The 27187-nt window shown below is 39.9% G+C and overlaps 1 protein-coding gene across 1 annotated transcript in view; it reads left to right on the top strand.

The window, feature by feature from the left end:
- The window catches only part of LOC139667904 (metabotropic glutamate receptor 7-like), a gene marked incomplete at its 3' end in the record, with an annotated part of 112846 nt that overhangs the window by 38702 nt on the left and 46957 nt on the right, over positions 1-27187 (top strand). The window contains exons 2-3 of the mRNA XM_071547391.1: positions 6787-6922; positions 7922-8076. Of these exons, the coding sequence (XP_071403492.1) occupies positions 6787-6922; positions 7922-8076 (291 nt within the window). The remainder of the gene's footprint in view (positions 1-6786; positions 6923-7921; positions 8077-27187) is intronic.

Raw genomic sequence — 27187 nt, 5'->3', positions numbered from 1 at the left:
ATATAAATAAGAATAGAGCAAATGCGGTTATGTAAATGTACGAAGCCAACAATTACAACACTTATACAGATATTTAGAAGAAATGTGTGAATGCAAATGTGCAAAAATAAAAGGTGTTGGTGGATTAATTTTTGCTGCTCATTAATAGGATGTGGAAAATGTTAGCAGTAGCAATGTGAGACAAAGACAATGTGAGATTTGTGCATTATGAAAAAGGTGGATAATTCTGAAAATGATTAAAAAATATATATGCAAAATACATACCAGTGATGGGAATATGAGAGCACAAGAAAAGGCGATATGTGAAAGATTACAGAATATACAGGATGTGCAAAAATGTGCTTGTATTCACATTACTGGGTCTCCAGGGGGCCAGACGGATGTACAAAGGTATAGCTCAGGTTGGTGCCTTGGCTCTATGGTGTCTGCTTTCACTAGATGCCCTCTGAAAGTCCTGATTTTCTGTGATGGGTGCAACTCATCCATCAAACCATGACTTGGATCCAGCTGGGAGGAGTGCAGCCCGACACATTAGGGAGAGGAAATAGCCCATCCAAAGTCTGTTGTTGGAGAGAATTCTTTATTATGCAGTATTTCATGCACACAACTCCTGCATCTCTGTCAAACTACCAGAAATGTTTTCCGCCTGTGAGAAATGTGACTTGAATGATGTCTTTCTGTTATCCTCGACTAACAGATTTATCGATGCTGTATTTATTTATTTTTTTACATTCTTTGCATGCTTTCAAACAGATAGGAATATTTTGTTTTCTGAGTCTTTAATAGGCCATGCAGCTGAATCTAATGCCGTGTTTAATACTTTCAGTGCCTCTCTTTAAAACTGCTGGAAGTGTTCTGAGTGAGTCTGTCTGCCACTGTGCGTCTCCTTATGAGTGATATGGTAGCAGATGTTGTTAGTGTTGTTTACAACCCCAAGCAAGAGCTTCTGCCTTTATTTTGACTGATGGCTAGACAAACAATCAAACAAACAAACTGTATGCTCTAGGGCTCTTCAGCCACATTTTTTGAAGTCGCACATGCTCATAAGTGTAGAATAAGTACAGGGAAAACATACAATATCCACCTCTACATTTAGGTAGTAATGGTTCATTTATATTTCCTAGGTAGCATGAATTTAATTTTATTGAGCACATCACTGTTGTCATGTGAAAACCTCATAGCTTCAATTTTGGTGATTTTCATGTTTTCATTTCAATTAAAGGATTGCATTGTCCTGTATGGGTAGATGGAAATTCTGCCACCTCTAGGGCTTATGAAACCCTTTTAAAACCCATTGGATGACATCACAAATGCATTGTCATCAAGCTAAAAAAAAAAAGTTTTTCACCTAACCTGCAACAATATGCTACTAAAATAGTAGATTGTATAATATTAGAACGTTGTGCTTAGTATGAGCGTCCATAATCCAACTGATAAATTTAGTCTCTGGTCTGTGTATTTGAAAACATATCGCTGTACTTCACTTGTACTGTGTATTAATTATTTAATATTATTATATTATTTGATACGCAGTAATTTCCTGTGTTTTGATTTTTTTTGTCAAAGTATCCCTTTTTCTTCAAATTCCCTGATAATTCTTTATTTGCTTGCTTGCTTTCTTGGCTGGCAGGCTGGCAGGCTGGCTGTCTGGCGAGTTTGCTGGCCTATAAATGCACTTCATTTGATCTGTGCTGAGGTACTCTAGTCTGTCTCCAAGTGCCCATGTCCTCCATGCTGTTCAGCTTGTCCATGTCAGTCAGCAGTGATATAACTGGACATGGCTTTCAGCGTCGGCTCTCTATCCAATCAATCACAATGGCAATCGTATACTGTCATCACCAAGAAGGGAGATTATTGCACTGTGAAAGGAAAATGATATGTCAACTTTACACCATAAGTAATACAGCTATATTCACTATTTCCAACATGTATATTTAACTTAATAATGTATGTCATGTTTTATTTATGTCTCCTCTGTGGATCAGCAGACCATGTTCTTTACCTGTTTGGATAGAGTCTGACTCATGACCCATGTTGCATGTTATTTCAATTCTCTCATCTTTTCCCTGGGATCCCGGCGCGGTACAACCACAGTCAGTCTGGGGACATAGCCTGCTATCGGGTGCATCGGGCTGATTTACATCAGATTTGCCCATCTGGACGATCAGAGGGAAAATCCTGATCTGAGGCTTGGTCGGGACTGATGGTCAGCAAAGATTATTTGGTAGTGATGTGGTTTACAGATTCTATCTCAACCATTCCCATCATCTCACAGACTGATCTGAGCTGCCCGATCATATCAGACATGTTTGATATTTATGACCCGACATCTGAACCGCTCCTGACCTGTTTACAAGTTTAAAGTGAGAGATGGAGATGGAGATGGAGATGGAGTTCTATTAAAAAGTTATAGCCCATCTAACATTGTTGTTATTATGCCTTCTAACAACTTGCATAATAATGCATGTTGAATTGCGCCCATTCCTGTCAGATTAGAGGTCCTGACTTCACTGATGTACCAGTAGTCAGCAAGATAATTAAATTAGTTCTATCATATTATGTATCTCAAAAAATCTGTGAAATCCTTCATTATGTATATGATATTTTATTCCTTTTTTGCAAGGGATTTTCGCCATTTGTCAGTTGTCTATAAAAACAAAACAACCATTTTGTTTTTTCTCTGTTTTTCCCTGTATATTCCCAAAAGCTCCAATGCCCATTAAATTGCTGATCTCACATTATCTACAGTATATGATGCAATGCATTTTCAAAATTGGTTAGGATATTAAAAGTCTAGTAATCTAGAGTGCCTTACTCTGTTGGCCACTGAGCTGTTGGCCACTGAGCTCCAAAAATCTCCATTTTAATAAGCCATTTAATCTATTAATGAGTCCTAAAATCATAATCTTCTTAAGATAAGTGAAAAATCTGCAAATGGGGTTAGATAATTCCACTTGCTTCCAGTGCAAATCCAATGTGTTTCAATAATTTTGTAGAATCAAGACTGTCATTTTCTTGATAGTAGATCTGCCTTATTCTGACTTTTTTCAAGATATTGACACTCATTTCGAGAAACCTCCTGAAACAAGTGAAACTGCATTGGAAACAAGTGGAGTGATCTCACCACATTGGCAGAATTTTTCTCTTGTTTTAAGAAAAATAAGATTTGAAGGCTGAATATGAGACTAAATTACTTAAGATGGACATTTTTTGTAGTGCACAGGAGGAATTGGAGGTTAAGTGCATTGCTCTGCGACAATTTGACGATAGTTGTTGAGCAAGGGGAGAGGATTAGTTTCTTCACTTTCACTATTCCCAGATTTTCCAAACTGGTCTAGATACTAACTGGGGACCTTCTGATCATAAACCCACTTCTCAAACCTTTAAGTTACTGCTGTCTCCAGCAATGACTTTGCCCAACCCATGACATTGCCCAACACAACTAGACCACATTTGGTCTTTCGCGAAAAGTGTGTGGAAAAACGAGCATCGATTAGTTTATTTATTTAGGTTAGGCATTTAGGTGGACGGCTTGTTGTAATCCATGCCCTCCCTTTATCGATGGCCTGTCAGGTCCCTCACTCTGGGGACCATCAGCAACACTCTCTCCCGACAGGGCAGTAAAAATAACTCATTCAGGTTTTCCTGTACTGGAGCGGTATCTGTCTGGTTAGTTGGAGTGCAGCGTTTATTAAAGCATGGCCCTGGACCTACATTTTGATACTCCAGGAAACAACAGTAGCCCTAAACTCCCTGTCTTAGTCTGGCTCCCATGATGAGAGACAGTTTCCATTTGAATCCAATGTTGAAAAGGTCTATAGACGGCTGCTGTTGTGCACTACAAGACAAAGATACAACCTGCAAAGCTGCTAATCAAAGGATGGCTATAGCATTTAACTCAACACAGATAGAGGAGTAATGCCTGTGCCTGTGTGTGTGGGGAAAAATAAATAAATAAATAAATAAAAAATAACTCCAGAGGTGTTATTGTTTCATGCTGCTGGGTTGATTAAGTGTGATAGAAATTTCAGATCCCCATGAAGATTATATTGACCTTTGAACACTGAAATTGAGTTCTCAATGGGTGGTTCATTGGAATGTACTGAAGCATATTGATAGTATACTAGGGGTGTATGGAGATGCTACGATTTGTATTTGTGTCAGTATTTGTTCAACCAACCAAATTATTTGTACTCAGATAAATCCGGGAATGGGTGGAGCTTAAACTGGAAGTGGGTGTAGTTTAGACTGAAACATTGTTGAGATATTAAAGCATTAAACTTGTGGTTTTGCAATGATCCATCAACAATAATGAAGTATAAAAACAGACTGCAGATATTAGATATGATGTAACTGTGAACACAGGCTTTTATAAACACAACCAAGAACAACCATCGCCAGAAACAATTATAAACAGGAAAGAAATCCTCAACTCAGTGTATACTTGTATGAGCTGCGGAAAGACTGGAGGACACTAAACAGTCAATTAGGAACTGAAAAATGTCTTTATGATGAATGAATCAAAATATATTTCCTCATTCTCACTCTAAACTACTGGATGAACCCCACCATTTAACCCAACACTGCTAGAAGGGAGACAATAAACAGTGAATTATCTTCATTATGTACTACCTTGTTCTATGAACTGCACAACCTGCTTCCCTGGGAGGAATATCAGGGACTTTGGTGACTGTGCCCCTACTCAAATTTATCTTTAAAGCTCAAATAATTTTTCTGAAGAACAGTAGTGTGGAGCGATGGGGAGACACAACATCTCTGCTGTACTGAACAGACTCAAAGGACTGGGAGTCTTAATCCACTTCCAGTCAAACCGACTCCCCCTCATACAGTCTATCAGAGCAGAACAAGAAAAAGAGAAAAATTAGCCTCCCTAATGCTAAATTAGTAATAAAAATAATTATGACTATGAACTTTTCTGAGTTGATTGGTAATGTGGTCATCTATCAGGCTGAGGAATGCAGGCCTCAGACCAGGATAAGGCTCACCCTGAGTGGAAGCAATAGACCTTGCAAGAGTGAATGACGTCAGTTAAAAAAACCCAAAAAAACATTTTTGTCCAGATTCATTAAGATTGTGTTGCGAGGGCAAATTGCGCCTCAGTTGCTGGAGCTAAGAGCGAGTTTTCATCGTATTCACTGAGAAATGTATGCAAATCAAGTTGTGGCGCAAACAAGTCCTTGAAAAGAGCCCTGTGTAAGCAAATAGGCCCCTTCATCCCCAATTGCTAGCACAAATTGCATGCTTCAGCTTTAAGACTAATCCACCAAGGCTGGCAACGTTGCACACTAAAGTGCCCATTATAATTGGATTGTTCTCTGATCTGATCTGAGATTCTAGGATGGAAAGTTTCTCCCTTGCTCGTCTGGCTTGTTGGTGTGATGCCTTGCAGCAGTGATAGCAGCCACTCCAAATGGCCAAAGTCTTTGTACAAAGTCTTTACTCCACTTTGTTGCCAAGTGCTAGTCAATTGGCCACAATCATGATTTGCATGGCATTGCCTGCAAATCACTATTAAGTTGGCAAAATAATGAAATTTCCATATGATGATTTACACATGCATGACCATGACAAGTGTAAAGAGGCTTTATTTTTGACTGTTAGGCATGCTTTCCACTCATTGCACAAAGTTAGTGAATAGCGTGGCTTTCTGATTTGGGCATTTTGGTGATACAGCGCATGCTCTTCCCTGCACAAACCTGGGCCGTAGTTTGTTTTAATCTCTGTGGCAGTTGGCTCCCAATTCTATGTATAGATATTGCCATTGTAGAAGTCTCACTATTAACTACATGCCTGCTGAACTACTGCTCTCTCTTCAGCTAATGGTGTGGTAACCAGTTGGTTGTGAGATATTAGTGTTGCAATACACCAATTTTGTATGACATTCAATAATCGTCTAAAACACTATTAAAGGATAGATGCAGGGTAAATACAAGAAGGGGAATTTATTCCACTCCAATATCCTATCCTAGGACATGGAGGCATCCAAGTATCTCCTTACAGGCCACAATAATGTGTCTATGTAATCAAAGTTCCACCTACATTGTGTCTGCTTCATTGTAATATGATTATATTTTCACTTTTGTAGTCTACATCATATCGCTCTCATATTGGACTTGCATATTAAAATCTGCATAGTAATTAAAGTGCCTGTCAGTTCAAGCTCAGATGAAAAGAGATATCCAAAGCTAAAAAGAGCGAATCTTTTTGAGAGCTTTTGCATATGTGATACTCATCACTACTGCATGTGATGTCAGGAACAATCGCTTTTTGATCAAAAGGTTTTTTGATTCACTGCTTTATTAAGAGTTTGTCATTGTGCATCAATAGAATAGAAGTAAAAGAGTGTGCACCCAACCAAGTGCTGGCTGATGGGGCTTATTGAGTATAGAAAAGTGAAAAAAAGTCACACTTTTCGTTCAGTTGAGTGACATTTATTGAAACTAGCAGCGTCTCAGCCTAGAGCTTTCATGGCCTTTCTCCTCATACCCTGAAGAAAGCTGTGCACAGAAATGTGGGTGGTTTCAAGAAATGTCAAGCAGTTGAGAGAGAAGAGCACAGCTCTTTTTCTACTTTTTTCTGTTGCTGTGCACCATAAAGTGTGCTGCTTTTTTCCTTCTTTTTTAGTTCTTCAAATGTAGCAAGTTTTACTGCACAACCTTTCAGACAGAGTCTTGGGGAATCTTTAAGGATGTTCTCAAAGTTTAAAAGTCTCTTTCCACTGACATATAATTACTGTTGCCCTTTGCTTTTTTTCTCTCTCTCCAGGTGGAATCTGTATAGCCCAGTCGCTGAAGATCCCCCATGACCACAAACCCTCCGACTTTGACAAAATCATCCGTCTGCTTCTGGACACGCGCTACGCCAGGGCGGTCATCCTCTTCGCCTCTGATGAGGATATCAGGTAAGTAATTACTCTTTGTTTAAACACTGAACTACCGTGTGCCAATAATGACAAAAGGCTGTATGCAACTGTGGTGAGCAGCGGGGCCCAACAACTTCCCAAGAAACATTTGAATACAACTGTGACCATGTGTGTCACTTTGCTGTGTTTGCTGGGGGCTTTGTCCATCTTCATTGCCCCCAAAAGTGATTAATATATCAGCTCCATTACAGTCATTTCAGTCTGTGAAGATGACTGCCATGATGAGAACTGTAAACATGATTGAGAGTGACATTAGGCATGAAGTTCAGGCACTGTACAGTTTATAGTGTTTTGTGGTGTACTGGGCGATTCACTGGGGCAACAACCATATGTGTTTCAAATAACAAGTTATATCAGTCATTTAGGTTAAGTTTTAGAGGCTGCCAAGTCTGGAGGCTCAGTCTAATAATACATATCATATACAACTGCTATCATTCACAGAGGCAAATTCAGGCACAGAAGGACAGACACACACTCAAGCTTTGCATGCGAGCGTGTGCTTGCGTGTGTGTATGTATTAACATGCTATACATTACCAGTCAAAAGTTTTGACACACCACATTTTTCTTCATTTTTGCTATTTTCCACATTTTAGAATAATAGTAAAGGCATCAAAACTGTGAAATAACACAAATGGAATTATGCAGTGACCAAAAAAGTGTTAAACAAATCAAAACTATCTTATATATAGATTATTTAAAGTAGCCGCCCTTTGCCTTGATGGAAAGGCAAAGGCTTTGGAAAGAAATTCATACATAGGCATCAACTTCACTATTTATATTTGTCTAAGAAACAAATTTCAATTATTTTCATAAGCCTTTAGATCAAAATGGCTTTAAGATAATGAAAAACATAGAACATTAAATCAGGTGTGTCCAAACTTTTGACTGGTAGTGTATGTTTAATTCTTGGACTATCCTTAATTTTGTGTGTTTACATGAACATTTTGACTCACTGACGGTGCATGTTTGATTCCAGGGGGATCCTGAATGCCAGCAAGCGAGCGGACCAGGTGGGCCACTTTATGTGGATCGGCTCAGACAGCTGGGGAGCCAAGAACAGTCCCATCCACCAGCTAGAGGATGCTGCCATAGGGGCCGTCACTATACTGCCAAAGAGAGCCACCATCAGTGGTAGGTTCATTCACAAATATTTTTTCTTTTTTTTTTTTATTATTTCTGCAATGTCTTTGGTTTTCGGCGGAAACCTTGTATGAATATTGCCAATTTTGATTCTTTCTTTGCTTGGTTGCTCACTTACATATGTATGTCTTTGGAAGTGACAGCTGATGAAGCGAAACTATTGAAAATACATTGAAAATACATCACAAATGCAGGGGAGTCAACGGGAAAACCAATCCTGTTTAAAACACCAGGTTGCACAGGACTCTGATGATATATCAGGGTAACACCATCATTCTTCCAGAGAGCCGCCATCAGCAATATGTTCAATAATTCAATATCCTAGTTAATGTGGGGGGTTTTAAACTTTCACTCCACGACCGAGGAAACAGTAATTTAAAAAAAACATTGTACCCTTGCACTTCTTATAGCTCTTATTTATCTCATTTCTTCCCTAGCACTTCTCTCTTACATAATCGTTCTGGGGTCACAGGAATACTCTTGGCACTGTTGGCTCACCTCTCTATTGGTGGCTTGAATGTTGCAGATTTAAGAAGCTTTTTCTGCTGTTGCACTCATTTTAAGTTGCTCTGGAAGGAAAATAAGGTCAGCTAAATGCCTAAAATCTAAATGTAAAGTGTAAAACATACTAGTACTCTCGTCATAAGGCGATGCAATCATTCAGAAATGGGCCTGACCCATTTAGGGTCCAAGAGAATAGTCATGTTAGTGGAAAAATAACTTACACTGCCAAAGCAAGCCACCTGCAGTGGTACATGAGAAGAGTTTTATATAGAATACAGTCTTTCTTTTAGAAAAACTTGTGTAAGACAGGCCTCAGAGAGATGAAGGTGGTATTGTGTAAGCATAAACATCTGCACAATAATGAAATCCCAGGACAAAAAAAATAACCTATCACTTATGTTTGCTGATCGCAGCAAACGTAAGTGATGGTTAGGCTGACATGTGGGAAAAGAACAAGATGGTATTGACTGCTTTATTCATGATGCTGACAGCACAGTGAAAGAATTGGATGCATTGGTATCACAGCATTGCTTTGTAACTACGGGGAATTTGAGTGTGGCTGTTGTATCAAACAAAGTTGTTGACAAGGACATAGAACTGTTTTTGTTGAGTTTGACTCCTAATGAAATATGAATCATTTTTTTTCTTTATACACAAACAGTACACAGCAGTGCTTAAAGCGATTGTAGATAGGCAAAAAAAAAGGTGGGAGACAGGACTTTGACATAGCGCATTCTGCCAATGAGTCTCACTTTTTTCGCCTATTTACATTTATTGGTAAATGTATTTTTTCTTCGTTCCATCAGCATAAGTTTCTTCTGACTTGATTTCGGTGTTACACTTGTTCAAAATTAAAGGTTTAATAAACATAAAGAAAGCGATTCACTTAAAAACAATTCATCAGAATGACTACTTTTTTAATATATTGTCTGAATCTGCTTTGTTCACATTCGTTCATGTGCTAGAAGTGTGATTTTCAGACCTGTTCCGCCATACAATGGCAGTGAATGGCAACACAATTCACCAATCGTCTCTACCGGAGCAACAGATATGGAATTGCTGATTTTGGGGTTATATCATGTCCAGGAAGCTGCACAACCCAAGGTGCTACTAATGTTCATCATTGTAATGGGAACCAGACAAATTTGATGTTTTCTTATAAAGGTTTTTATCAAAATCCGCTATGAAAGCATTCCTAATAGCACTATCAATATTTTGTTGTAACATCAATGTCTGACCTTTCCTTCTCCTCAAAAACATATTTCACATTCCTGCTGTGTACATGCTAATATACAAGCATCGCCGTCAGCTACTGTAGATCCCCAAACTGGAGGAGGAGCTCAGTGTGTGTAACCTTGGACTTGCTCTAAAGTGGCCCTGGAGAGCCCATGGGTAGTGCACTTATAAACAGCCTCCCCTTTGATGTGCTCTGTGATAACTTTTGTCCCGCTTTTTGGGTAATGATTTATGGAAATGGATGCTTCCTGGGCATAAAGGTGGTGGGGGAGAATACTGGGCCGTGACGGGCAGTCTGACCGCCTGAGGTGAGGGCAAGAGATGCATCCAAGCAGACAGACTGAAAAAAAGAGAGAGGGAGAGAGGATGTATTTGGAGTTAAAGTTATTGAGAGAGAGAGAGAGAGAGAGAGAGAGAGAGAGAGAGAGAGAGAGAGAGAGAGAGAAATGGTACTTATACTATGTTCAGACAGCAGACAAATTTGTCTTTCAAATCTGATCTTAAACAATGACTGTCTGCACACTGACTAAAAGCACGTTTTCGGTCCAATAACTCTGGATGCCTGCAACAAGCTAGTAGCATGGAAGTTTTCCTGTTGCTTTGTTTGTTTGTATGTTTATTTGATAATCAAAAATAACACACATCCATCAGTCATGCATTAATTAAAATCATTGAGGATAACACATAAAGTTTCCAAAGCCTATTTCCAATGTGGTCCTCTTTTAAAAGACAAGAAGCTAAGACAAGAAGTAAACACAGATAACTCTTTTCTGTTTTTATGATGACGTTTTCTTTTGTCTTTCTTTATTTATTTGGGAATGTCAAGAATTTACATAATTTGACTTTCAGTCCTTGTTCTGAAATGAGGATTATAACATCGTAATCACAGCTGTATCCTGAATGCTTCCTCCCCCCTTTTGTTCAATATAGAAACATAGAGATACTCAGACACATTGAAGGGGTTTGCCCTCCCTACATCTTCCCCTTCCAATTCCTTTAATATAATTCTCCCTTTTCACCTTTTCCATGCACTCATCTTGTCCCTTTAAGTAACTTGGACCAAAATATTGCTGTTGATGCGGATAATGAGTGGATAAGAACAAAATTAAATAAACATAAATATGTACTATATTGAAATCAGCCAGTTAACTTAGTCTCATACAAAATCTGGTGCAGTTTGCCCAAAATTTTTATGATGACATTTTCACGCACCAGTATTCTGTCGCAGGCTCTTCTCCATGTTTGTCGTCCTTGGCTTTTCTTTCTCTTTCTGGAGTTTCAGAAAAAAAACACTTGACTCAATCTGAGTCGTCAGACTGAGTTGTATTTTCAGAGATATCATTTGAATTGCAGTTCAAATCAGCTGCAAATGGGGTATAAAATCTGATCTGAAAAGGTCAGATTCCATGTTTTTTTGTTGTTGTTCAGACTTCAGAAAACATATCCGACTCATGTTAGATATGTGAAAAAATGGGATTTGAGCTGCCCGTCTGAAGATAGTCTTACTACAGCAGTTGTTAATTGCTGAGACTGAAGCCTGGAGAGGGACAGAAAGAAAGTCAGGGACAGAGAGAAGGAACAAGAGAAACACAGAATGAGAGAGACAGATGGCGAGGCAACACAGGGAGAACAAAAGGGAGAGAAAGTCGGCGACAGAGAGAAAGAGAAAAGGGGAGAGAGAGGTAGAGACCGAACGGAGAATAAGCCAGAGTGATGGTTTCAGGCTGTAAGAAGTTTCCCCCAGTGGCAGAGGACGCCTGCTGTGTCTGTGGCCTCCAGCTGAGATAGATCCACTTCCCAGAGTCAATTACGCCCTCTAATCCACAAATCTCAGGCAATTATTGCCAGGCTGCCGAAAAAACTACTCAACCAATGGACTGTATACAGCCGAAAAATGGAGTCAACCCAACACATTACTATTATTAACTATACGACAGTTTAGGCTACATAAATGGACCAACTGGTTCCTGCCATGACTAAACTGTAATGACTTATATTGCTACTGGATAAACTGGTTAGAACTTCAAGAAATCATTCTGTTACATTCTCTAAGGGTAAAAAGAAAAGGAAAGAAAACCCGGATCCCATGGCAGCTGTTATCTGACAGAAAGCTTGTATTGATGGATAATAATAATAATCATAATAAACTTTATTTGTATAGCACCTTTCATACAAGAAATGCAGCTCAAAGTGCTTTACAACAAAGAAATTACCTGCATGAAAATAGACATAGAATGAGCATAACATGAGATGGAAAATAAAACCCACTGAATAATAATAAAAATAAAGTTAAGAAATAGAGTTCATAGAATAATTAAAATCAAGTAAAATACAACATTTTAAAAGAAGTGCAGCAGTGCATAAGTGCGAAGCAAGTGAATTCCTGTATCAGGAAAGTCATAGCTAGTTAAAGGCTAAAGTGAAGAGATAAGTTTTTAGATTTCTTTTAAAAATATTTAGCGAGCTGGCTTCCCTGATATCTATAGGCACTGTGTTCCATAGCTTTGGGGCATAATTGACAAAGGCTGCGTCCCCGATTTTCTTTGGGCTGTTTCTGGTAACCTCCAATAAACCAGCAGCAGACGATCGCAGTGTTCTTGAAGGCAAGTAGTGAACAAGGAAGTTAGCAATGTAGCTTGGTCCTAGCCCATTAAGGGCTTTGTATATAAGGAGGAGGACCTTAAAATCAACTATAAATGTTACAGGAAGCCAGTGTAGAGCAGCTAAAACTGGACTAATGTGCTCTCTCCTCTTGGTTCTGGTTAATAGCCGAGCTGCAGAGTTTTGAATAAGCTGAAGTCTCTCAGTGTTTTTTTTCGGGAGACCAGTAAAGAGTACGTTACAGTAATCGAGTCGGCTTGAAATAAAGGCATGAATCAGTTTTTCAGCATCTTTTTGATTTATAAATGGTCGTACTTTAGCTGTGTTTCTAAGGTGGAAAAATTATGTTTTCGTCACCTTGTTAATGTGGGACTTGAAGTTTAGATCTGAATCTAGGATAACACCAAGACTTGTAACCTCAGATTTAATCCAGGGAGTCAATGTTCCCAGATTATTAAACAGCATTTCCCTTTTTGTTTTAGGGCCGACTAGTAGGATTTCAGTTTTGTCCTCGTTTATTTTTACAAAATCTTTGCTCATCCGTTTATTTATTATGGATATGGAAAACACTTTTTTTTTCCTTTTAGATGAGAATGAAGATCATGGGCCATAAAGCAAGTATTGTACAAGTCTCACAACTCTAATTTTCTGAGTTTTAATGATCATTATTTTTCCACATATAACGGTTTTACCAAAGTCCCTTAGTCTAGAGGTAGTCAGCGAATCATACACAAAGACTTCACTTTTTGTTTTATTCCACAACAAAAGGATAAAAAAAAATATATAATAATCTGAAACATGGGATGATTTTTAAAGAGTTGAACTTGAATTTTTCAATAAATGAGAACAGTGAAAACAACAGTGGCAATTACCACAACAGCAACAACAACATAGAATAAATACATAAATCAATTAATAGAAATAAAAGAAACAATTAAACACACACCTAAACACACATGCATACATACATACACACATAGGCACATAGGCAGCGTTAGCACCAGACAAAATAATTAATGGAAGCCAAGGGAGAAAAAAAGAAGAAAAACACAAACAAATAGATAGGCAGAGCAAAAACAAAGAGAAACATAAAGCTGATCTTGCAATGCAGATATTCATAAACATCCAACCAATCTCTAATGAGGCAGCCACAGAAGGGTCAGTGTAGTTAGATATTGGTCTCGTGTTTGGTAGAAAATCTCCATAGAGGAGAGAACAACACATGCTAGATATTCACTGGGTATAAAGAGTTGAATTGTCACACATAGATATCAAGACACCCAATCCATACAGCTACAAAATCCCTCCCCGATTTGTCTTTGTTTGTTTGTTATTAGCATTAGCATTAGCACTTAGTTGGGTTTTCACTTAAAGTTTAATGTTAGGAGCTATATCAAAGAGAGAGACAGAGAGAGTGTCCACAACAAGCATGTTTGGAGCAGTTTATTACCTCCACCAAGGAGGTTATGTTTTCGGTGCCGTTTGTTTGTTTGTTTGTCTGATTGTTAGCAGGATTACGGAAAAACTAGTGGCCCGATTTTCATGAAACTTCGTGGAAGGGTGTAGCATGGGCCAAGGAAGAACCCATTAAATTTTGGAGCGGATCCGGATCCGACTCACGAACAAGCAATAATAGCACAAACCTTGGCGGAGGTCTGCGCTCTCCGAGTGCCCTTCTACTTTGAACTCTGCAATGTAGTTCAGTTTGTTTGGGCAGGTGAGACCGATGGCATTTGAACTCGGGTTCATCAAATAACGGCACCGAAACACCTGAAAATGTGACTCTTGGTCCTCTTCCAAGCGAACTGCAGTGCGGTTTGTTAGGAGTGAGAATCTAATCCAAAGCAACTACAGGAAACAACCCCAAAACATCTGATAGCCAGCAGTTCTTCATTCTTGGAAAGGTTAGTGTAACAAAAAAGAACCGAGGGTAAACCATATGAACGCCATCCCACTGACAAAATCTCTAACCTCATGGGATGATTTTTGTTTTCAAGCCCTGGTTTTGCTTGTGTGTGAGCCTGAAAACTAACTTTTCCACAATGGTTGACAAAAAAACACATGAACTGTAGGTGTGATTGCATCCAGAGACAGAAAGGAAATGAACAAGAGAGTTTTGTGAGGATAGATGCCTGCCTACGCATCAGCTCCCCCCCCCCCCCCCCCCCCCCCCCTCCCTTCCACCCACTCCTCTCCATCCTCTTTGTTTGAAACACAGAGCTTGTGGGTTCAGTGTACCCATGTGTATGAGGGAGATAGGAGGCTGTGGATTTTAATCTGGCTGTATGTTTAAAACATGATCTATATCCGCCAAGATGGATGTCCTCCTGCACACATTTGCCTGAGAAAACAGGAAATGAGAGGGAGCTCGCTGGAAAAAAAGTGTCCCCTTTAATCTCACAGTTAGCGCAGAGAAAAGACAAATTGAAAACACTTTAACTGTATTATGTATGAAAGGTAGGCAACGTTTCGTGGCTGAACACATGAGATGCACTTGTGAAAAGAAAGAAAAATGCATTTGACTCAGAATGGAGGGTTGTTATTATTCAGTTTATGACACTGTGTATTCCTCCCTTTAAGATTTAGACTTTGTATATTGTGTACTCACCAAGGTGTCTTGCTGACTCAATTTGCTTGGATTGCAAAGTATTTTTTGTTTGTTCAGGGAAGACAATAGATAGGTACAGAAGACTAAAAAAGACAAAGCCATAATCCACAAACCCATGATTTCCTCAGTGTGACAGGGCTATGCATGATAAAAACTGCCTTATAAAAAGCTATTGTTTATCAAGCACCAACGCACTGTGCAGCCAAATTCCCTTGTGTTTATTATTTCTCTGTTTAAACTGAATGTGGCCTAACACTGTCGCAACCATCTAGCAACAGAGCATTAGCAAGTATGATACCCAGGACAGTCATGGTCGAATTCACACTTGTTACTGCAACACTGACCTACTGCTGTATGACTGCACCACAAAATAGCCCCAAAAAACTAGACTAGACCCACTTCAAGGTTTTACCCCAATACACACAGGAAAATTAAGGTTTGAACTGGAACCGAAAATGGTTCTTCGGAGTGATGCCATAGAAGAACCATTTTTGGTTCCACAAAGACTCTTTCAAGAAGCTTTTAACATCCCAAATAATATTTTTCTGTGGGATATTAAAAGGTTCTTAGTTTTTGGATGGTGGGTGATGGCATATTATATATAGCAAAGGAGTGCAGACATGGTTCTTTAAAGAACCTTGGTCAAAGAAACAAGGTTCTTTGTGGAACCAGAAATGATTCTTCTATGGCATCACTCCGAACAGTTCGCACCTTTATTTTTCACATACTGTAAATTTCTATGTAACTACTTTACCAACCATCCACACATTTGCAAAGTCCCATCTCGTTCTTCCTCTCTCTCAATTGGTAGTTTTTCTGATCAAGAGAGAAACACTTGAGCTCTTCCCTGTCATGTAGTCCTGCGTGGCTCTGGTTCCGGGGATGCGGTGGGATGCCTCGCAGTGCCACGAATAGGCTATTTCCTGGAGTAGTTAGCTAATTCGGTGGGAAGGCTCACTGGCAGCCTGTCACAATGGATTCCTCCGGCGGTGGTGTGAGAGGGAGCACTAAGCTGACAAACGACGAAGAGATGGGAGGAGAAGACGCTTTGCCGCTGACACTGATCACGCTAAGCATCCCTACTCCCACTTCACACCAAAGTTTGTTTGTCTGTCTTTGTTTCTTTTTGTCTTTCTTTCTTTCTTTCTTATTCCTTCTTTACCTCCATTTCCCTTAAAACATGGTTAGTTTTTTTGTTTTTCTAATATACTGTACGTCTTCTATTTATTTTCTGGCATGGTCCTATAATTTGATTTAGCTTAATATTTTTGTCCAGGAAATGTTTTATTAGATGTCTTTGTGTTTCAACATGTCTGTGTCTTCTGTGCCATCCCTGTGTGAACCACTTTAACCTCACAAGACTCTGTTTTCTTTTCAAATTAAGGATTAGTCTTATCTTAAATAAGGGCACTAAACGACTTTTTCCAATTGTTTTCCCCACTCAAGGCCCAGCTAAATAAGGGGCAGTAATCGACTTTTTTTCAGTTGTTTACTGGCTCTGGCCCCTGCAGCTTATCTGGCTGTTATTTGAGCCCTTGGCAGTTAGTTTAATTTTGTCCATTAGAGCCACAGCTTGGCTCCAGTTTTAGCTGTGACCCCTGATGGCTTCTGTTTGTTTGGCTACTTGTTGTTTTGTAGTTGTTAGACTCTTCTGTCTGGCAGGGAAGGACAGTGTCCCACCAGGAAACATTTGAGCCTGCATCAGTTTGCAAAAGAAGGTCTATCACTACACAGGAATTCAAGTATGGGCACAAAAATGTATTTTGGAAAAGCAATCCATATAAACACGCTACAGGCGCCTTTTGCACATCAATCCCCCAAGTCTTAACAGCATGACAGATAATAATGAAGGCAGGGTGACCAGCTAGAGAGACCATCCTGTAACCAGAGGGTCACTCCGACCCGTAGTCTGTTTTCAAACAAAAACTCCCTCCCTCCATTTTAAAAGCTCAAATATGGAGGGTGGTGATACGAGTGAGCAACCAGCATTGCAACACATTTTGTTCTCAAGCCAAAAAAGCAAATGACAAAGCAGTATTATTTTGTTTCGAGATATAATGTATTACCTCTTCGCTAGTTCCAGAGACCTGTACATAGAGGTAATGCCGCTTTAAGTAATCTATGATGATGATTGCATGTTCTCCCCGTGTTTGTGTGGGTTTCCGCCGGGTGCTCCGGTTTCCTCCCACCATCAAAGACATGTATGTTAGGGTTAATACTCCTGTCAGTGCCTTGGCACTGGCAAAAGAACTGGAGTTGGTCCCCAGGCGCTGTACTGCGGCTGCCCACTGCAGTGTGTGTATAGGATGGGTCAAATGCAGAGGACAAATTTCCCCACGGGGATAATAAAGTATACAAATACAAGTAAGTAGATAATAAAGTATACAAATACAAGTAAGTAGGAAGGAAGTAAAACATATTGTTTATTGCCCCTTTAACAGATTTTGTCAACTCTTTAACACCTATCCCCTAAAGTCATTGCATGCATCATAACAGTGCTAGAGAGCTTGGCTCACCACATGGTTCATGGCACCATGGATGCTAGTAAGGAGTGGTGTGGTGCGCTGTCGGAGCCAGACAGAACGAGGCAGGAGTGATGAAAAAAAAAAGGCCTCTCCACAGCGGTGTTTATTTTAACAACCAAAAGCAGTTGAGCAAAAGGCTAGGAGACAACCATATGCAGCCAAAAAAAGAAAACACACAACTGTACAATAGGTTAGGCCGTAAGTCGGTGTCTGTTTGGGCAGGCTGGGGCTTCCTCCAGCTTGTAGGCAGGCCAAGGGCGAGAGAGAGAGAGAGAGAGAGAGAGAGAGAGAGAGAGAGAGAGAGAGAGAGAGAGAGACAGCCACGGCAGGGATGTCTTGCCTGGATGCTGCTCACCCACCACTGGCTCCTGTTCTTCTTTATATTGGGGTCTGCTGATGACCGGATTACTGCCAGGCAAAGTCGGCCATCAGCGGCCATTGATTGCAGCTGCAGGGGAGTGAGCAGCGGGCAGGTCAGTGCTGTCAGACAGTTCATGGTCCTGGTATCTCCAGTGTCTCTGGTCTTCCACCTTCCGTGCCCTGCAGGAATCGGAGGCGAGAGATTGGGTGTGACCCGGTCGTCACACCTGTTACATACCTGGAGTGTGACGTGATGCTCTCTCCCATACAAAGAGAAAAAGAGACAACATCAGAAATAGTCTTCTCCAAGTCCTGCAACCACAAGAGCTGATGCATAGACAGGCATCTATCCTCACAAAACTCTCTCTTGTTCATTTACTTTCTGTCTCTGGATGCAATCACACCTACAGTTCATGTTTTTTTTGTCAATCATTGTGGAGAAGTTAGTTTTCAGGCTCACACACAAGCAACCAGGGCTTGAAAACAAAAATCATCCCATGAGGTTAGAGATTTTGTCAGTGGGATGGCGTTCATACAGTTTACCCTTGGTTCTTTTTTGTTACACTATGCTTTCCAAGAATGAAGAACTGTTGGCTATCAGATGTTTTGGGGTTGTTTCCTGTAGTTGCTTTGGATTAGATTCTCACTCCTAACAAACCGCACTGCAGTTCGCTTGGAAGAGGACCAAGAGTCACATTTTCAGGTGTCTCGGTGCCGTTATTTGATGAACCCGAGTTCAAATGCCATCGGTCTCACCTGCCCAAACAAACTGAACTACATTGCAGAGTTCAAACTAGAAGGGCACTCGGAGAGCGCAGACCTCCGCCAAGGTTTGTGCTATTATTGCTTGTTCGTGAGTCGGATCCAGATCCGCTCCAAAATTTTATGGGTTCTTCCTTGGCCCATGCTACACCCTTCCACGAAGTTTCATGAAAATCGGGCCAGTATTTTTTTTTTGTTTTATTCATGGTTAAATAAGAAAAAAACTTTTACTGCAAATTTAAATTTAGCTCACAGTAGAATTGAACCCAAATGAATTGAACCCAGGTTGCCAGAGTTGAAGTTAAATGTGTACACCACCAGGCTGTGTCGATGTCAAACTGCAGCCTGTTTCTTGTCGTGTCTGCTTCACGTAATCCTTTCACTTTTCCTGCACTTCTCCCAAAGTCACGAACACACACAGAACAGCACATGCAAGACAACATGCACATGCTTGCAGCACACATCTTTTCCTGTGCAGTTGAAGTGAACTTTGTGACCTGACCTGAAGCCTGTCCTGCTCATATAGGTGGTATAGCTGGTATAATATTTTCTGTTAGCTGAGCCTGAGGAAAATGGCTTCCCACAGGAGTAGAAAGAAGCACTTCTACCACCTACAACTCAAGCATTGTTTTCAATTCAATTGGCCATGGGGGGAAATGGTTCAACTGTATGTTTCATTAGCACCCCACTGAGAAAAGAAATCTCTAAGGTGTAACAGATCGTACTGTTCACTTCAAGCTTTCGCATACGAAGACAGTGTTTGTTTCAAAACAATGAAATAAGAGGGAAGATTCACATGGTGATATGCTCCCAAATGTGGTATATTGTCAATTCAAAGACACTAGTACAACCTCTTAAAACATTTGCCTAACACTTTGCAGACTGGAACAACATCAGCAGCTAGATACCTTGTGGTCGCAAGTGCTCCGATACCGACACTTTGTGCAGCTTTGTGTATATTCCCCTACCACTTCATAAATTCTCTGTATCCTGTAAAACATCCACCACATACCCTAAGAGATAAATCACATACCTTGCCGCCCAAATGCTCTGCGAACAAGAATATGCACCCTTTTGTGCATTCCACAACCACCTCACAAAACCTCTGTACACCATTTATATCTTTGCACAACTCTGCCTTACCACTTTTTTTTTATACTGAACTGCTAACCTCAGTAAAGTGAGCGATTGCTTTATGAAATGTATCAGTTCTTAAGGATCAGGGTTCATCTGATAAGGTGCAATAAATGCAACCAACAAAATGTACTTTTTTTGAAGACAGTATGGACTTTACTCTTTTTAAACCAAGTATTTAAAGTGATGTTGAACTTTGGTAGTACCTTTGGCTGTGCAGCTTTCTGGACATGATATAACCCAAAACTCGGCGATTCTCTGTTATCTGTTGCTCCAGTACAGGACACTGGATAATTGCATATTTTTTCTCTCTCCATTCACTGCCATTACATGGCGAAACAAGTCTGAAAATCACACTTCTAGCACATAAACAAAAGCGAACAAATCAGATTCCGACAATGTATAAAAAAAGTGAATCGCAATCTTAATGTTTATTAAACCTTTCAATTTGAACAAGCGTAACATCAAAATTCAGTCAGAGGAAACGTATGCCGATGGAACGAAGAAAATAATATGTTTACCAGTAATTGTAAATTGGTAAAAAAAAAGGTAGGAGACAGGACTATATAAATATATAAAAAACTAGTCTCTTACTTTTCGTGTTTGCCTATTTACCAATGCCTTCACGTAAAGCATGATTTTCAAACACAATCATTACTTGGACTACAACCATCCAGCAGATTGCATTATCTTTGGAGTAACAGACAGCCCCTGACAAAAATAAAGAAAAATAGTAAATGAGAGACATAAAACATATTGACAGTTGGTATGGCACTTTTCCTGACCTAGTGTAAGTCCAGTCCATCCCTTGGAGGGCTGGGGCTAAATTCCAATAAATACAAAGCTAAACACAAAGCTAAACACAAAGCTAAACACAAAGCGGCCAGTCCACTATAGTAGGCTGGCCGCTTCCACTTTTTGTTTGTGGTTCTTTTGTTTTTGTAGTTATCTTTGCCTAACCACCCAGTCGCCAAAAGGCTTTGTTTGTACTAGGTAATGTGAATGCCGTCCCTAAAAAGCCCAATACAATGCAATCACCTGGTGCCTGTTTCTATTGTGTGTCCCTGTGAGGAACTGTCTGTCTGTGAACAGCACTACTGAGTCAAATACACACACACACACACACACACGCACACACACACACACACACACACACAATCTCACTTTCTCACCTACACAGGTGCATGGACACCTATTCACACCACAGACTGCAGCATCCCATGTTAGCAGAGCCGCCTCCTCTGCCTGACACTCACTGTCCCCTCAGTGTAATCTTTAGCTTTTGTCCTCTAGGATTTGATAATATACACACACACAGTCACACACACCAAAAGAAACCCTAATGGTACACACACGTCTACAGTCATGCTCAAGCCAAGAGTAGCGGGGCATGCTGCTGCTTACCGATTATTACAGCCTCTGCCTCTGGTAGGGTTTGAAAAAAAAGTGCTAGCTCTACACTTCATTGAGCAAAATGGGCCTTTGGCAAAGATTTTCTCGGATTCATAATGGTGTTCACATACTTCATTTACAAAAATGGCACAATGTGTGCAACTGCTAATAGATCGGTTTACAGAATGTTGGTCTGAGCAGTGTTGCCAGGGTTACAGTCCTGAAACGCTGTTAGCTGAGTGGTAGTGATACTGTATAATGGTCACTTGGTATTGATGGCTGATAATAGGTTCAATGGCTCAGTCAGCCACTTGCCAACTACAGCAGCATTTGAGATGCAGAGTAGACAGTGATGAGACTCAGCAAATCGTGTCAGCGAAGTGGGCAGAGGTGTTTGGTATGGAATCAGAGCTGGAGCCACCAACATGAAGAGAACTATCGTACTTCCTCGGATCAAAGAGTGGGAGAGGCATGGTGTATGTTGTTAGATGTTTCTTAGTTTGATGATAATACTGTGATACTTCATTGATCTTTGGATACTTAATTGATTTCCCACCCGCTCCCTTGCTGATCAGCTGCTTGATCACCTATTATTTGATGTGTTTTTTTATGGTATGAACTGCGACTCTCAGACAGCCAATGACATGTTTTCTTAGCCTTTTTATCTTATTAAAGAGGACCACATTGGAAATAAGTTTTAGAAACTTTGTGTAATCCTCGATGATTTTAATCAATGCATGACGGATGACTGTGCATTATTTACATTATTTACATTATAAACAAACAAACCTCCTCTGGCTAAAGGGCAGTATCCCCACTCACTAAGCCACCATGCATTAGAGTATACCATTAGATGTTTAAGTTGCACAGTGTGAAGTTGAATGGTGGGAATGCAAACAGGCTTGCAAGCAGGTTTCTTCACGTGGCTTCAAAGACGGGCTTCTGAGCAGCAGATGGTTAGCCACGGCAAGCAGCTATCGTATTCTAGGAGGGTCTGATGGGACACACACACACACACACACTAACACACACACACACACACACATAGGCATACTCACGCGGTTTGTGATGACCATCGCAATGGTTTAACACTGCCCTGTGCCCTGGGGTGAGAGGGCTAACAGAACAGGTCGCTACACGGCAGTGATCACTGCACACACGTCACAACCTATTCTAGGATCGCCGCCTCACACTCAGCTAACAACGCTGCTGTCCAGGAGTGACCTCGACACACAAGGTCTTTTCATCTGCGTGCAACCGCTCTTTGCAGTTCCACGTCTGAAGCTTATTTTTAAGGCATTTCTGCTTTATTAGGTAATACAGTGAAAAATGACAGGAAAGGTGAGAGCGGGAAAGGGATAATAAGTGATAAAAGGTCACCAGTCAGAGATCCATGGCATCATAAATAGGCTCCTTACTCAAATAAGCCATCAAGACTCTCCTACAGCGTGACATTTTAAAGGTATTCTGAGGTTTTCATACTGTGTGACTAAAAAGCAATATGTTGATTGATGATGCATCACACCCTGATGCCTCTCATGGAAACAGCAGAGAAACCTGTTTCTATCAAGTCCTTCTATGCCCAGTCACCTACTCTGCTTTACTGTGCAGTATAATTGGTTGAATATACCTCCCATGACTACATCTCTGTATCTGTGAGTCATTATATTCTTTAGATATGAAAGGTTTGATTAATAAAATGTAAGGATATAGGAGGAAATATAGCATTCAGCCTTTAAAAGTGTTTGCATTTTATCAACAATGGACTAAAATTACCAAGTATCCTTTTGTCACATTTTTTCAAGTAGTGGATACATGCAAGTTTTTTATTCCAAATACTTTCTATCCATAATTACAAAACAAAGGTTACTCAAAATTCAATTCACATTCATTCAATAGTTCAAAGACTCCATCCTCAACAATGTTAGTATTTTGTAGACAAAGGTCTTAAAATACTTAAGAATGTAACAGCTTTTTCAAAATGACTTTCATGTTAGCAAACACTTTGTAAGCATAGACATCCCTTTGTTTTTTTTTGTTGTTGTTGATGTTTTTTTTTTTTTTGAATGGTTGATGTCTCATTTAGGAATGAAAGTCTTCAAATGTCGGCACTTATCATTTCAAAGCCATCGGACTATCACAGCAAACCTCAGTGAAGAAAAAATCAATACTTTATATTAAAGTTATTTTGAAGATTCATTTTCTGTTTCTTGAGTTTCCCAATTAGGCTGCTGTGCTCTACTTGACACTTGTTTTCCACGTCAGTATTTCCTATATGAACTTTAGTGCCACTTTGTGCTGATGCCTCACTCTTCAGAGTGGAAAAACATCAATGCCTCATAGAAAAGTTAAGTTTTCGGTGTCACGGTTCATTTGTTAGGCGGAGTGTTCTTCTTCGGTGGTCTGTTTTGTTTTGTTTCTCGCGGCTTGAATCCATATTTATCTTAGATTAATTGTCAACAAAAGGGGCACATTATACTGATAGTCTATCACTTTGTTGACATGCAGTTCAGAGCGCAGAGTCTCGTCAAAACATCAATACTTTATCACAAAGTAAAGCTTGAGACTCGTTATTTGTTGTGTATGTCCCAATTAAGTGCATGAAAAGCTCTCTTGACAGAAGAGAGAAGGATGAGATTGGAGATGGCACTTAAAAATGAAAGAGACAGAGGTGTGAAAGACAAGCTGAGAGAGAAAGAGGCGAAGAGAGAGATGTCGATTAATGGCGCCATTAAGAAGCAGAAGATGTGTTGTACAGGGAGAGATGGGTGTGTGTATGTGTGAGTTGGGGGGGGGTGTAAAAGGAGCAAGACATGGCTATTTACATAGGCAGTTTTACCATAAGGCATAGGTAGGCAACTGCTTGGGGCCTTTTTTTTTTTTTGATGAATTCCACCTGCGTGTTGAGAATTGTGAATTGTGAGAACTGTGAGAATTGTGAATTTGCATAATTGACGTCCCAATAATGCCATGTAGCCTAAGGTTAGGGGTCCGGCCCATATGTCGGGAAGCTTCATTCATAAAAATGACACGGAACACTAAGGAGAAGTCTACCAGCTCTGAGACTGAAGTCCTACTATCAGAAATAAGTCAACCAAAGCATATAATAATTAATATAATTCAATAGTGGAATCAAAGGCCCTGCTAAAGCCAAGGAATGGGGAAAAATAACTTGCGATGTTAATGCAGTGTCGTCTGTTGTGCGTTCCCTTACGAAAATCAATAAGGCCTAGTACATTTTAGATGAATACTAAATAAATATCCCAGCAAATCTATAATTCCCTATAGGAATATAATAGTGATACTACAGAAGACGAAAATACTATGATATGGTCACTATAAACTCACTAGTGAGTATCACAGACACTCTAAGTCCCTATCAGAGTATTATAGGAATATTATAGGACTATAGCGATTTGTCGTTAGGGCACCGTCACAGAAATAAATAAAAAAATGGCTTGACATGAAATTAGATGCAAAAAGCAAGATGATCCATGACTGCAAGAGGAGGGGGCCAGGAGGAATTCTCCCTTACACAGACAGATGAAAGAATAGGCCTATACCTGCCATAATTGGCGAAGTGGCTGTGTCAGGTGTTCAGCAGAGGATGTTGCCCTGCAGCGACTTGAAGGCTGCTGCAGCATGTGATGATATAGGCTTATGCATGACTCTAATGGTAAGACCTAAAGCCATTTCTCTTTTTAAAATTTAGATTCACTTGCACTTACCCACATTAACGTTATCAACTGGAGTAACCATGCCTTTGTCTGACCTGTGTCAGTGTTTGTCAAATAACCTGGCAATAAAATAAAATAACCTGTACTATTGATTAAATAGCCTATTTAATCAATAGTACACCTCAGCAAGAGAGAGGGGAGAAAAAACTCCTTCTGGGTTCTGTACAAAGGGTTCTGCATTATGCATGTACTGCAATTATCTGAAGCCTAGGAAATGTAGGCCTACTGGGCCAAATTACATTCTGATTAATCATTCCAATCATTGGATTGGAGTGGCAGGTTCAGTGAACAGTTCCTGTCTGGAGAGACACATTCGAGTTAATAACCCATGGTAATCCTGAGTTGTCCTTGTCTTCTTGTTTTTTTTTTTTTTTTTTTTTTTGTTCTTCTTCACGCCAGAACTTAACTTTGCGGATTCAAATTTTATCCACTTTGGTAAAGGAATTTCAAAATACAAAACTGACAATATTACAATAGCATAAACAGATTATTTCTATATTTCTATTCAAAATGCAGCCCTCTACCCAGTGACTCAAAGCTGCAGCAAGACATTAGCAATATCAGAACATAAATCATAACATCTTTTTTTTTACATGACAAAAACAATTTACGTCAAAGACTGTAAACGTTTGCTCTTGAATCCGGCCTGGATCATTTCAACTGATGTTTGTGCACAATTTAGCTGAAGGTTAGATGCAGTGCTTAGAGAAACCCTAAGGCTTTGAAGTTTTGAAACGTTCTTGCATTATAGTGAGGTCCCTACTGTACCTCTGCTCCTACCAATGAAGCACTAAAAGCATGGTAACTGGCAGCTAGGGAAGTAAACAAACATTTTGTTTTTGGTTTGTTTCTTCTCTCAGCGTAAGCACCACTTACTCAGATGTAATTTATGCAATTTGTGATGGCAGCCATGATGAAGACGCTTCAGGTTATTCTGAGGACAGCCAGTTCAGATCAAGTACTTCAGAAGTGTTTTGGATGTTAATACGTTGCTTTCAGTTGTCACTCAATAGCTTGTTATTTAATAATTTAAGAAGTTGTTTGCCAGTGTTATTGTTCTCTCATGTTGTTTCATATTTTGGGTGTTTTGATGTGTTGCAGTGGCCTCTGTTAGAATCAAGGACTAGTTGAGTTATTGTTTTCTAGCATTGTGTCAGCTGGAAATAGATTGAAATTTGCTCTCAAACTGACATTTGCTTTCAAAGTGAAATGAAAAAAGCACAGCATTGCGGTCATGTTGGCACCAACAGCGTCAGACCCTGCTTCACAAAAGCGCAGCAGACTCAGACAAAGGATCTGACCCAGAAAATCTCAGACTTTGGGTTGTGCAGTATTTGGCACAGTGGCACTGGTAATTCACTGGGATAGCATGTCACAATAGCCCGGCACTCTTTTCGTGGCACTGTCATTGAAATCACTGACCCGGAAAACTTAAGATATTTTTCAGAACAAGAACTGCGAAACCAAGCTCCAAAAAGGTGAAGTCGCTAACCTTCGTTTTCCACTGCATGGTCGAACACGGGTATCTCGGCCTTGCTCATTATTCGTGTCACTCAGTTTCTCTCAAAACAACCTTGCTGTGATTTTCTTTTGATCTGTACTGCCAGCTGTGATAAAAAGCCTGCAGGGCTACAGTTTCACATAGGCAAGTAGCACATTGGATCCTGTGTTACAAATGAAGAGTTTTTCTCCAAATTGCTGTATTTCTGTTTTGGAAAACAAATCATAATCCGGTCTTCATCACTGAAAATCTCTAAAATATAAAAACTGCAATTTTGTTTGTATCATTTTCTGAATCGTTTTCAAACAAAACTCTTATATTAATATTTTGAGCAAACCCTGGTAAGCCCTGCTGTCAAAACATGGCTATTTTGTAGTGTAGCAACTTAAGTGTGTGTATTTTGCAGTATTTTGACATCACAGTGACAGTAGGCCTATTTGAGATTGCAGTGTGAACAATCATGGAATATTACATGGCATTCCACATGAGGAAGTTCCCTCCAGCTCCAAGTCACAGACACATGGAGGAATTTATTTCTCTAATTTCTCTAATTTTCTCTACTTAATTGATTTTTTAACATAACAAAACACTTTACCAGGGTGACCCAAGGTGGGGGAGGTGGGCTAAATTTGCCCTGCCACAAAATTATTTTTCGCCCTGCAAGACCTAAGAAGCTAATGCCCGCTAGTCATATTTCATAATGTTCAATCATATTTTTGGCCAACAGCCCACTACCCTTGTT

The sequence above is a fragment of the Centroberyx affinis genome, unplaced genomic scaffold, assembly GCF_046629955.1.
Source record: "Centroberyx affinis isolate AG114_WGS23_722 - 3 ecotype Tasmania unplaced genomic scaffold, CSIRO-AGI_Caff_v1 ptg005877l_1, whole genome shotgun sequence".
NCBI classification, from domain to species: Eukaryota; Metazoa; Chordata; class Actinopteri; order Beryciformes; family Berycidae; genus Centroberyx; species Centroberyx affinis.
The sequence above is the reverse complement of the archived record's forward strand: the minus strand, read 5'-3'. Positions and strand labels throughout refer to the sequence as shown.